Genomic DNA, 13,016 nt, shown 5'->3' with positions numbered 1-13,016 from the left:
GTTGCCTAATTGGGAATTTGGCGCGGGGACACGACCGTTGAGTCATAATAACATCCGTGACGCAGTATTTAAAGTTATATTAGACATGAGGCGTGCAAAAATGGGGGTAGTCAAATTGGATATGAATGTGGTGGGGATGATGATAATGAGGATAAGGAGAAGGAGAAGGAGAAGGAAGGATTAGAGGGTATTATAGGTATAGAAGAAGAGATCTAGTAGATATACTGCTGGTCACGTAAAGTTGAAGATTCTTATTAGTGTACTGTTAGTCATGGTAGTGGTAATGGCATTATATTAAGTGTGGTGGTATCTGCAGTCCTCCATTTTTGGGTGCAAAATTGTGTTTGGTGGAGGAAAGGGGGAGTTAGAGGAGTTAGAGTAGGAGGACGTGTTGGAGGAGGTGGAGTTGGAGGAGGAGGGGTTAGAGAGGAAATAGCAAAGGACGAGGAAGAATTGGAGGAGGGGCAGTAGTATAAGCTCAGGATAACAGCACAACGTAGTCAGAGTGGTGTTAGAAGAGGAGATTGGTTTGTCTTCGATGGTTTGTTAATGGTAGCAAGTAGTTGGAAGTCCGTCTGTCAGAAGCTAGTTAGTGTCAATTGGAAAAAAGCTCGAGGAGCCAGTTGGAAAGGAAGCCAGCTACTCCCTTTACTTACACTCCAACAATAAGTTTTCGTATGGTGTTGCATTATTCTATGCTGAAGTATTGAGTATTGAAGAATTGAAATGTTAAAGTGTTAAAGCGTTAAAGTGTTAAAGTGTTAAAGTGTTAAGAGTTAAAGCTGAAGCGTTGCAGTGATAAAGTGTTAAGGAGTTAAAGAATAGAGTTAGTACTGTTATATTTGCTTGAGGAAAACGGGAAATTAGATAAAATGTGTTGCAAGCAAATACTTCATACAAAATAGCAGAAAAGTCATTCAGTTTTAACTTCCTATGGCTCAAACAAGCTCGTATCATTGCCCTTATAACATAAGCACTTCAAGATACTATGTTCGTCCTAACTACCTTCAAGATGCTATTTTCATGCTAACTATCTTCAAGAATTCATTATGCCATGTTTTCAATTACTCAAAAACTCCATCAGATCATACACACGCATTTCTTCTTTGTACATTTATTTATACATCATTAAATAAGTATCTACAACCTCGAGCATACTCGCCCAATCATGGCTTACATCTTCCAGTGAATCTTGGGTATAAGGAACAATCTCTAACAGTGAATCTGTCACATAACCAAGCCAAGATTCTCTCAGTACCCAAACCGTAACCACCGTGAGGACAGGTACCGTACTTTCTTTGGTCAGTGAACCAGTAGTAAGAATCCAAGTCCAAGTTCTCTCTCTTGATACTAGCAAGCAACTCATCGTAATCGTAAGTTCTCATGGATCCACCGGTGATTTCACCGACGTTTGGCATCAACACATCAACAGACTCAGTGACTCTTGGGTCATCCTTACACTTCTGCATGTAGAAGGACTTGATCTCGACTGGGAAACGGATCAACAAGATTGGAACACCAATGGTGTCGGTCATCTTACGCTCAGCGGCTTCGGCAATGTCATCACCGAACTTGAACTTCTCGCCATCCTCGTTTGGAATGCCGTGCTCGTTCAACCAGTCCAAAGCGTGAATGTACTCCATTCTCTTGAAAGGCATCTTTGGAGCAACAAAGCCAGGGTTCAATTGCTGGATCAATGGACCGGCTTCTGGGTCCTCAAGGACATAGCCCACGGTGGTAGTAATAAGGCGCTCTAAGTGTGACAACAAGTCGTCAAATTCTATAAATGCTAATTCGGACTCGATGTGGGTGTATTCAGACAAGTGTCTTCTTGTGTGAGACTTTTCGGCACGGAAAGACTCTTGGACACAGTAGACGTCACCAAGAGCTGGCAAACAGGTTTCCAAGTACAATTGGGACGATTGGGTCAAGTATGCTTCCTCGCCGTAGTAGTCCATCTTGAATAAGGTAGAACCACCTTCGACCTGGGTCTGCACCATACATGGTGGGGTGACTTCTAAGAGACCTTCTTCTTGGAAGAATCTTCTGATAGCTCTCAACAATGCAGCTCTGACCTTCATGACGGAGGACAAGGCCTCTCCTCTCAAAGCCAAGTGACGTTGGTCCAACAAAAGAGATGGGTCTGCGTTTTCTTGCACCTTGTTGGTGAAAGCCTCATCTCCTGATGGAGCCAAACCAACTACTTCGTAGTAGTCAGCCTTCAATTCTACACCTCCTGGAGCGGACTTTCCTTCTGGAAGCTTACTGATGACACCCTTGATGACAACGGTAGATTCTATCGTCAATTCCTGGGTGGTTCTGGCCTTGGCCAAGTCTCCAGAGAGAACAGCCTGGATGTAACCAGTACCGTCTCTTAAGGTGATGAAAGCAACACCTTTTTGTAATCTCAAACGGTGGATCCAACCTTGAACGGCGACTCTTGTTTCCAAGTTGTTCTGGACGGTTCTGATCTTAATTTTCTTAGCTTTTGGCAAAGACTCGTCTTCGGAGATCTTAATCAAGTCCAATTCAGCTAACTTCTTAGAGCTCTCTTCGGCTCTCTTCTTGTTTTCCTCTTCTTGTTTGGCGGCCTTTTCCAATTTCTTCTTGAGCCCTTCAGCACCCTTCTTGGCCTTCTTCAAGGCGGAAGCGGAGATTTCTGCGTAGGCGAATTCCTCGGAATCTTCCACTTGCTTATACACGTAGACGACGGCTTCTGGCTGAGTATAGAGAGCGTAAGCAGGCGTTTGGAAGGGTTTTTCTTCGCTTCCAGCGGCGTCAGTGCTGTCAGCACCCGTCTTTTCGTTGACGTAGACTTTGGACATGATCAGGGGATGTTTTAGGGACTTTTTTCCTTGTCTTTTGGGGAGAAAAGAGTGGTTGAAATTGTAGTTTTTCAGGATTTTCAGGATTTTCTGAAATTTGAAAAGTTGAAAAGTTGAAGATTAGTGGGCTGAGGATTACTGAGGGGGGAAGTGAGGTGCGTATTTATAGGTATGGGGGGAGTGATGTGTGTGTGAGGTGTAAGAGGTGTAATATGTAAGATGTGAGATGGAAATAGTGAATGTGTCATAGCGGTAGTGGTGGTGACTGAACAAAGAGAAAGAGGAGGATGGAGGAGAGAGGGAAATTAGGGAGGAAGTCAATAAGAATGAGTCAAATAGTGAGAAAGAGAGAGAGAGAGAGAGAGAGAATGAGACACTTTAGTGAGGAAAAGAGAAAAAGAGAGAGAGTGATAGAATAATTAGTGAGAAAGTGAATGAGTACGAGTAAATTAATGAGAAAGTGAGTAAATTACCGAGAAAAGAGAACGAGAAAAAACATCTCACTCACAATGAACCGATTTGAGTCATAATTTTTAAATGGCTGAGGTGACAGGAGAAGTGAGAGGTGACTGATGTCCTGTGTGGAAGTGGGGTGATAAGTGATATGGCTATGAAGGGGGTATGGTATGTACAGGGAGAGAGGTGGATGGGAGAAAGCTGCAAAATGAGGAGGGGGAGGGAGGTGGTTGGTGGAAGGGGAGGAAGGGGAGGAAGGGGAGGAGGGGGAGGTAGTTGGGAGAGTCTTGGATAGGAGAGAGGTGGTAGGTGGGAGGTGGATGGGAGGTGGATGGGAAAAAACTGCAAAAAGACGAAGGGGAGGTGGGTACACTTTTATGAAAAAACTTCATAGAAATTTTTGTTAACTAGATAGCTCTTTTTGTCAAACTCGGATAACAAATAAGAAAAGAAAATCATACCTTTGTATCGTGGAGACGGTGGTGAAAGGGTTGTGATAGGGTCGCGATAATTTTCAAGTGTTCGATTGAAATTTGTAGGTATCCTATGCTCCTCACTTTGCCAAAGATTACGTAGACTGGCAGGAATTGTAGACGAAGTTCAATTCAGATCATATGCCCCTGAGCAAGAAATTGCCCCAAAAAAGTAAATTGTTAAGATGAAATACCCAATGACTCAGAGAAACATACTAAAGATGTTATCAATTGGTGATAATGACACCCCTACTAGAAGGATAGGAACCCTTCAAGATCGCTGTGACTTGCTATATTAGTTCAAGATTTTGTCAGTGCCAATAAAGCCGCAAATAGCAGAGAAAGTATAGGCGTGAGTGGTAGTTGTAACTGTTAATTGTGAGTGGTAACTGTTAATAGTGACTGGTAGTTGTGACTGGTAGTTGTGACTGGTAGTTGTGATTGGTAGTTATGACTGTAGTTGTGAGTGGTAACGGTGCCTGGCAACTGTGGCTGTTTCTATGGCAGGAAACTATGACTAGTCGTTGTGATAGATAATCCTTATGAGTAATTATGCCAGTTCATGGCCACATTTATCTCTAACAAGTAACTTGACTAATAACCAAATGTTGTAACACTAATTTCTAATTGACAGTAGTTACTGTTGCCCTGGTCCAGTATTATTCACTTTCATCTTATCTATCCCTGCAATTGTCATCACCCTCCATTGACTCATCCTATTGTAATGGAGTGATACGGCTGAGGCTGGTAGCGCTGTTATCATCTTCAAATTTTGCAGCTTTCAGCAAGTTTCACTTCCAAGCCTATGAGTCTCCAATGTGTGCCGAACCATGCCCATTCTGTGATGGTTAACCAGAGAGTAAGACCTATCTGAGTCATTTAATGTAATATGAACACCTGTGGGTAAAATACATATACATAAAATATATACATTAAATAGAATTGAAATAAATAGAGCCAGTTCCCCCCATGCTATCATGAAAGGGAATCTTTACTTACCATAATTCAAGAGGATATCACATATATCAAACAGTCAAACAAATAGGGATCCTATAAGAAACTAATTTATTCACATACATAAAAATCACTCTTACACAGCAAACCCCACATCTTATATCTTGCACTGATTTGTACCCTGTACTTGACATTAACCGTTAACATAGTTGACCACAATTCAAATAGTTGAGTAATAATTGACATCATAATTGACTACAATTCAAATAGTTGACTATAATTCATATACTACAACATCGATTACTTAAGTCCAATTGAAATAGATCAATTCTGACTATTAATTGACTACACACCAAGAGAATCCACATAGTTGACTATAATTCAAATAGAATCCACATAGTTAACTGCAATACCACATTTTACACTCCCACTCACTCCCACTTCATCACATTCTTAACTACATACTATCTGACATCCCATAATACAACTTCACCATTGTCTTACACACCACTACTCATTCAACCTCTCTACAGCTCGTCTGACATTACACATTTATAGAGTGTGCACATCCCACATTACATCCGAGAGAGAACACGAGAGAACATCCAACAAAGTACACCAAAATCCCACAGAGTGCACATCTCACATCACAGATCACAAGAGCACATCACAGATCACAAGAGTACTTCACAGATCACATCCCATAGAGTACCTCTCACAGCTAGCAGAGAACATCACACAGAGTACATCTCACATCACATCCCACAGATCTGTGAACATCTTTTTTTTTTATCTTTCTTCCTAACTAACTAAACGAATAGAGAGATAAGAGAAAGACAGTGAGATAGTGAACATCACAAGACAACATCTCACAGAGAACATCACACAGATAACAGAGAACATCATAAGAGTACTATCCTCCATAGAGTACCACCCCACAGAGTACAGTACATCGATAGACAAATACATTCCTGCAGACATCACATCACACATCACATATCACCACCCTGCACATACCACCACCTACTTTACACACTCCCTCACAATAACAGATTACACATTACACATTACACCACCCATTTTACAGCTTACACTTTTTTCATATCACCAAAAATTTCAAACTCGATTTTTCAAACGGTTTTCTCCTTCTTCTTCTCCATTAAAAACGGCTTAAACTCACAGAAATCTCACCCAAATGGCCTTAGAACAATCCTTGGCCGCGTTATCCTTGGCCACCGTGGCCGCAGAATCGGCAACCGCCACAAAGACCCTTGTTTTCAAGCCAAAGACTGCGAAAACGGCTACTCCAATCCCAATTCTAGTCTTTGCCTTACACTCGACCCAGACTCCAGCTCCGGCCATTGCCAAAGCTGCTGGGGTCAAAGAACCTCGTTTGGCCACGGACGAACTCGTACAACAGTTTTTTTCCACCTCGGCAAAGGAGGTTTCTATCGCTTCCTTGAACAAGAGCCTTGCGGGTAAGATTAAAATCGTCATTGACGAGCTTATCGTCAACGCCAAAGACGAAGAAGTGTTGGAATTGTCCACCGAATCGTCCAAGGCTGCTCTCCCAGCCAAGACCATCAATGAGTTCTTGATTTCCACCGGAATTGAGCTCATTCCTGTGGACTTTTCTAGCCAACAATTGGCTTCTGCTCCTACAAAGGATGCAAAAGACGTCAAGAAAGACACCAAGAAGGACACCAAATCGTCCAAAAACGATGCTAAGTTGGAAGATGCCAAGTTGATTGGTATTACCGTCGATAAGGCCAAAGATTTCTCATCCTGGTACTCTCAGGTCGTAGTAAAGGGTGAAATGTTGGACTATTACGACGTTTCTGGATGTTACATCTTAAGACCAAACTCCTATGCCGTGTGGGAAGAAATCCAGGACTGGTTCAACGCCAGAATCAAGAAGATGGGTGTCCAGAACTCGTACTTCCCTATGTTCGTTTCTGCCAGAGTTTTGGAGAAAGAAAAGGACCACATCGAGGGTTTTGCTCCAGAAGTCGCTTGGGTCACACGTGCTGGTTCGTCGGAATTGGACGAGCACATCGCCATTAGACCAACCTCGGAAACCGTTATGTATCCATACTACTCCAAGTGGATCCGTTCGCATCGTGACTTGCCTCTCAAATTGAACCAGTGGAATTCGGTGGTCAGATGGGAGTTCAAGCACCCACAACCATTCTTGAGAACAAGAGAGTTCTTGTGGCAAGAGGGCCACACTGCTCACTTGACCAAACAAGAAGCTGCTACTGAAGTCGACCAAATCCTCGAGTTATACGCTGGTGTTTACGAGGAATTGCTTGCTGTTCCAGTCGTCAAGGGTAGAAAGACTGAGAACGAGAAGTTTGCTGGTGGTGACTACACCACCACAGTTGAAGGTTTCATTGGTGCCACCGGTAGAGGTATCCAAGGTGCCACTTCTCACCACTTGGGCCAGAACTTCTCCAAGATGTTCAACATCTCTGTGGAAAACCCAGAAGGTGCCGACAAGCCAAGAGTGTTTGCTTACCAGAACTCTTGGGGTTTGTCCACCAGAGTCATTGGTGTCATGGTGATGACTCACTCCGACAACAAGGGTTTGGTGTTGCCACCAAGAGTGGCTCAAACGCAAGCCGTTGTTATCCCAGTTGGCTTGACCAGCAAGACCACCGACGAGGTCAGAAAGGCTATCAACGAAGGTGCCGAGTCCATCGAGAAGAGATTGAAGGATGCTGACGTTAGAGCCATTGGAGACTACAGAGACATCTACACTCCAGGATGGAAGTTCGCTGAATGGGAGTTGAAGGGTGTTCCATTGCGTATTGAGTTCGGTCCTAAGGACTTGACCTCGGAGCAAGTCACCGTTGTCAGACGTGACAACTCCGCTAAGTACACCGTTAAGTTGGCTGAGTTGGAGAAGAGAATCCCAGAGATCTTGGTTCAAATGCAAAAGGAATTGTTGGAGAATGCCCGTAAGGACTTCGACGAGCACCGTGTCATTGTAGACGAGTGGAAGGACTTTGTTCCAGCATTGAACGCCAAGAACGTCATTCTTTCGCCATGGTGTGGAGTTGCCGAGTGTGAGGACGATATCAAGGATTCGTCTGCTACCAAGGACGACGGTGAAGAAGAGGAAGTTGACGAGAAGGCTCCATCCATGGGTGCCAAGTCGTTGTGTATTCCTAACGAGCAGCCACCTTTGAAGGCTGACCAGAAGTGTGTCAGATGTGACAGAAAGGCCATTACCTACTGTATGTTTGGTAGATCTTATTAGACGAAGATGGGTTGTTTTGATCCATGGTCTTTATCCTGTAATTATAATAATGAATGTCTGATAGTTAGTTAGCGTAATGAACTGGAATAACATAGAAGTGGGGAGTGTAGAAGCATGGAAGTGGGTAGTAAATGGGTAGCAGTAGTTGAAGTTGTAGAAGGAAGACATGGTTGAGCTAAGAACTTCATTAAGTCAAGAACTTCATTGAGATAAGAATATGGTTGAGATAACTCCATGAAGTTTGTAATTGTATAATGGTCATAATGGTCATAATGATCATAATTGAACTGGTTGATATCGCTTTCCAAGAGAGGATAAAGACTGAAGGTTTAACAAAGATATAAGTGACAATTCGTAGTAGGAGTCTAGTCTATTTCTTTATATTAATTCTATTAGTTTATAAAGATGTCAATGAAAGAACGTTCAGCTGTGGTTTATATCAATGGAATCTGTTAGTGATATTTGCTTTTAACCGGAAGATGGTAGTGTCTTTCATTGAGGTGTAATGAGGTGTAATGATGTTTAATGAGGTTTAATGAAGCCTATGAGTGCAATGAGTCGAATGAGTCCAATGAGTCGAAAAAGTCCATTGAAATCTAATGAAGTCTATCCAATGATGTCGTCCACTGAGCTCTCGCCCACTTTCCTTCTTCTTCTTCTCCTCCTCCTCCTCCTCCTCCTCCTCCTCCTTATACTCCTCCTCCTTATACTCCCTCCACCACCTCATACTGCTTCCAGAAGTCCGATTCACTGAGCTTCTTCACAGCTTCTTTCTTCACAATCGTCTGGTTATTCTCATCCAAATCAAGACGGTAAATCCATTCCAATTGAAGGTCGTCGGTGACATACTTCCAAGTCTTATGGAAGTTCAATCCCACTTGCTTGAGTCCATGGGAATCATCGGAAAGACAGAACCTTGCTTCTCCATGTTCTATAATAGCTTTACTGATGTCTTTCTTGGGATATGGAGTATCCCAGCCCTTTCGTATGGCGGACGAATTGAGCTCAAATAACCCTCCATAACTGGCAACTTCTTGGATGTTCCTGACTATCAAAGTCCATACTTCTGGCCATTCTTTTTCTATATCGATGTCCTTCACAAGCTTGCCAGTTTCAGGGTCAACTTCGTCTTTTGGTTGAAGTAACCTGATCAAATCGAAATGACCAACGACTTGGGGCTTCAACCCCGTGATCACCTTATATTGAAGCTCGAAGTAGTCTCTGAATAGAGCTCTTGTTGTCTTCTCCTTAGTGGCTTCTCTTGCTTCCAACCATTGTTCTGGTGAAAAGTCAATTGGTATCTGGTGAACGAAATGAACAGAACCAACAGTCATATTTATCACCTTATTCTGTAAAAGCAAGCCCTTGGCATAGGAGATGTGACTCTCGTCTATCCCCTCGACCTCAAACCCGATAATTAACTTCATTCCATGCTTCTGGGCATTGCTGGAATGGGAATTATACTGATTTTGCAATCTTTCGGCATGCTGCAAATAACGAGCGAAGTCACCGGATAAATGGTCAACGGAGTAGTTTTTATCCAGTTCTTCTGGATATATGAACTTGGCGTCCAACCGGGGCATATGCTCCGTCAAGCAGAAGATTTCAAACCCTTTGGAAGCAGCCAATTCGACTATAGAGTCCAAACTGTCGGAAGCATGAGAGACGTAGTCACCGCTATGAGAATGGTGAGAATGCATTCTGTGGGGACGGAAGACGGATCCTTTGATATCTAGTAGAGACCCCTTCTTTTGGCAGTTGTAGAAGTATATTCTTCGATGACTACACTTCAATGTCTCGACACTGTGGTAGTTCAGTATCAGCACTTTTCCAGGAGAAAGAGTCAATGAAGAAGAATGCATTTAGCAAAAGTATATTGCTAAAATGTTCATACTTTAGCGGTTAACCAGGTCGATTTCGAGATGCAGGAGAGATCTTTCATGGAGTAAGTCGTAAGTGGTATTATTACTTTGCTTGGTTGGAATTCAATCACATATAAAGCTTATAGATATAAAGCTTCCATTAAACAGGGCCCTATTTTTAATGCATTTATTCTTTAATTGAGCCTATTTCAAGTGGGTTCCTTACTCTTCTCTCGTCCCTACAACTCACACCCATCTTCACTAGCATATACACCTCCAAAATACACTTCCATAGACTCTTCAATTACATCGAGAATATACGTCAAAACAACCTTCTTGTAATATTATGTCATACCTACATATGCACCAGCAGGATATTACAAGCAGTATCGAGAAATATAGCATAATCATACGTTATTTAATATGTAGCTTATCCCACTTCCAAGGGTTTTGCAGTCTGTTAGTTCCACCGGATCTACGACTCTGTACCCCGGAACTGGGCTTTTTTTTTCAGAAGCTGCCAAAAAAATCGTATGGATCAGAGAATGAAAAATGACATTTATTGCTGTGAAAAGAGTTGTATTGTAAGAGGTTGAACTGCTGTATACCGAATTAACATACCTGAGAAGGAAGCTAACGTCTATTTTCCGTCGCTCCACGAATTTTCTCCATGTTAAACCGGCTTCTGGTGACGAAAACTGGCCCTTTGCTGTCTTTGGCAAGGCTCCAAAGAGCATACCTCTCGGGCACCGGCTTGAGTCCTACCATTAAAGAGTTGCTCTTAGTGAAACCTCCGGCTGTAGATTCAACTGTTGTTGCTCAGGGACATATTCGGTCTATACGACAGGGAAAAAGCGCTGGTTTTGTAGACGTATCGGACGGCTCCATCCATTCAAGCTTGAATATTGTGGTGAAGAACCCACTAGAAGTGTTCTCTAAATTGCAATTGAAAGTCGGACAAAGCATAGCTGTAAAAGGGCAATGGGTAGAATCTCAGGGTACTCAGGAATACGAATTGGTATACAATTCTAACGACTCTTCCCATAGTTTGAGCGTAATAGGAGACGTGCCTGAACTGTATCCTATCCAGAAAAAGGCTACGACATACCAGAACTTACGGAACTATCCCACCTTGAGACACAGAACTTCAACCCTAGCTTCGATACTAAGGTTCCGTTCTTATATGGAAGCAAAGTTCTTTGAGTTTTTCAATAGCAGAGATTTCGTAAAAGTGGTTCCTCCATTAATCACCAGTTCCGATTGTGAAGGAGCAGGAGAGCAATTCGTAGTAGAATCTTTGGCTAAAACAAAGGCTCCCATTGGAAAGGAGAAAACTCCAGAAGACTACTTTTTTGGGAAAGCAACTTACATGACGGTTTCTACCCAACTTCATTTAGAGGTGCTAGCATTATCGTTAAATAGAGCTTGGACATTGACACCATGCTTCAGAGCAGAAGACTCCAATACGAACCGTCATTTGAGTGAGTTTTGGATGTTAGAGGCCGAAATTTGCTACATTGATGACTTGGAGCAATTAACTGCATTCACAGAAGAAATGATTAGATACGTCACAAAAGACTTGGTTGCCAAAGCCGAAGATAGTTTGACCACTGGTGGTGCCGTAGACTTAATCGGATCAAGATTTAAAAAAGAGGACATAGAAATCATGAAAGGAAGGTGGAACAGCATCTTAAGCGAAGAAAAATGGCCGTCAATTACTTATACTGAGGCAATTGAAATTATCAACAGAGTCATGAATAAAGGCAGACTGAAGAATCGCTTGCAATGGGGTGACTCCATTCAAACTCCTCATGAAAAGTGGTTAGCTGGCGAGCACTTTAAGTCACCATTGTTTATCACAGACTATCCTTCCGGCGAGAAGCCATTTTACATGCCGAAGTCCAAGAACTTCGATCCCGCAAGACCTACTGTGGCATGCTACGATTTGATTCTCCCAGAAATCGGAGAGCTTGTAGGAGGGTCAATGAGGGAACACAACTATGAAAATTTAATTGCTGAAATGAAGAGAAGGGACATGAACATAGAGGACATGCAGTGGTATTTGTCCACGAGAATTAATGGTACCGTTCCACATGGAGGTTTTGGTATGGGCTTTGAACGTTTGATAGCCTACTTATCTGCTATGGAGAATGTCAAGGACGTGATTCCATTCCCAAGAGTTCCAGAATCGTGTCAATGTTAATATGGTAGAAGTACTTTCTATATAAAGATCTAAAAAAAACATGTACATAGTAACGAATAGACGTCTAAAACTACAGATTTCATCCCGAAGGAGTATGACGGGCAAAAGTAATGCAGTTGCTCAACATTTGCTCAACAAATTCTCTCGGGGTTTGCTCAAAGTAACTGTCATATTTCGTTTATGGATCTTTTCTTGAACATGTCTCTTTCTAATTCTACTGCTTTCCATAGAAGTATATTTGCCACCAGTTATACTCCCATGATATCCTTAAATCACTCATGGTGTCTCCAAGTCCAAGTTGTACAGCTCGTCTTCATATTCGGTTGCAAAAAAAAGATCACAAGCAGGTTCCAAATTTGTCAGCCTAAATGAACTTCCCAACATCCATTTGACAAGCCTCCCAGTGAATTACAACCCGATTAGTGTTTTCTTTCTGACCCATATAATGCTTCGGCACTACTACATTTGGCCAAAGATTAGTATATGTCTCTTGGTTGCCACTGAAGTGTTATGCAATACGACTATTATGCAACACTTTTTGGGCGACTCCAATGCTATAATTAATAAGTGAAAAACAAAAAAAAAAACACCCAAAAAATAAAACGTTTTCTACCATTCCTACTACATACATGTATTACTAACCGACTATAAACAAACTATTTTCATGAAATGGAGCTACCTTCCCCCAGATTTCGTATATAGTAAAAGAAACTACTTTCAACCCTCTCATTCGTAAATGGTGATTAGAAATCAAATTTAAGCTTTATGCATAAGCACAGAGATGTCCCAATGGGGAATATTTTTTGGCAAAATAGAGAAAAAAAATTTTGACAGCGTGCTTCTGACATACTTCGGACGTAGCTGCAAAAAAATGATTCCGGAGATATGGTCCTTCCAAAGAAATGAGTTATTGATGAAGAAAGTTGCTTTGAATTGTACAATTGATTTGAAATCAATTGTGGCGACAAAGCTAGATGGAGC

General features: G+C 42.1%; 4 protein-coding genes across 4 annotated transcripts; 2 read left to right on the top strand and 2 right to left on the bottom strand. All coding sequences in view use genetic code 12, as the record gives it.

The window, feature by feature from the left end:
• Positions 1 to 792: 792 nt before the first annotated feature.
• On the bottom strand, positions 793 to 3,214 carry DED81 (asparagine--tRNA ligase). The gene has a single exon (XM_064917739.1). The coding sequence runs from the start codon at positions 2,823 to 2,825 to the stop codon at positions 1,167 to 1,169; it is 1,659 nt and encodes a 552-aa protein (XP_064772425.1). The 5' UTR covers positions 2,826 to 3,214; the 3' UTR covers positions 793 to 1,166.
• Positions 3,215 to 5,802: 2,588 nt separating this feature from the next.
• Positions 5,803 to 8,004, top strand: RJT20DRAFT_57962 (proline--tRNA ligase). The gene has a single exon (XM_064920803.1). The coding sequence runs from the start codon at positions 5,904 to 5,906 to the stop codon at positions 7,968 to 7,970; it is 2,067 nt and encodes a 688-aa protein (XP_064772424.1). The 5' UTR covers positions 5,803 to 5,903; the 3' UTR covers positions 7,971 to 8,004.
• A 624-nt stretch (positions 8,005 to 8,628) lies between these two features.
• RJT20DRAFT_130424 (histidinol-phosphatase) lies at positions 8,629 to 9,840 on the bottom strand. The gene has a single exon (XM_064917738.1). The coding sequence runs from the start codon at positions 9,830 to 9,832 to the stop codon at positions 8,675 to 8,677; it is 1,158 nt and encodes a 385-aa protein (XP_064772423.1). The 5' UTR covers positions 9,833 to 9,840; the 3' UTR covers positions 8,629 to 8,674.
• Positions 9,841 to 10,371: 531 nt separating this feature from the next.
• Positions 10,372 to 12,109, top strand: RJT20DRAFT_130423 (asparagine--tRNA ligase). The gene has a single exon (XM_064917737.1). The coding sequence runs from the start codon at positions 10,503 to 10,505 to the stop codon at positions 12,033 to 12,035; it is 1,533 nt and encodes a 510-aa protein (XP_064772422.1). The 5' UTR covers positions 10,372 to 10,502; the 3' UTR covers positions 12,036 to 12,109.
• Positions 12,110 to 13,016: the final 907 nt, after the last annotated feature.

The sequence above is a fragment of the Scheffersomyces xylosifermentans genome, assembly GCF_036884685.1.
Source record: "Scheffersomyces xylosifermentans strain CBS 12540 chromosome Unknown RJT20scaffold_7, whole genome shotgun sequence".
NCBI lineage: Eukaryota > Fungi > Ascomycota > Pichiomycetes > Serinales > Debaryomycetaceae > Scheffersomyces > Scheffersomyces xylosifermentans.
This window is presented reverse-complemented; position numbering and strand designations above follow the sequence as displayed.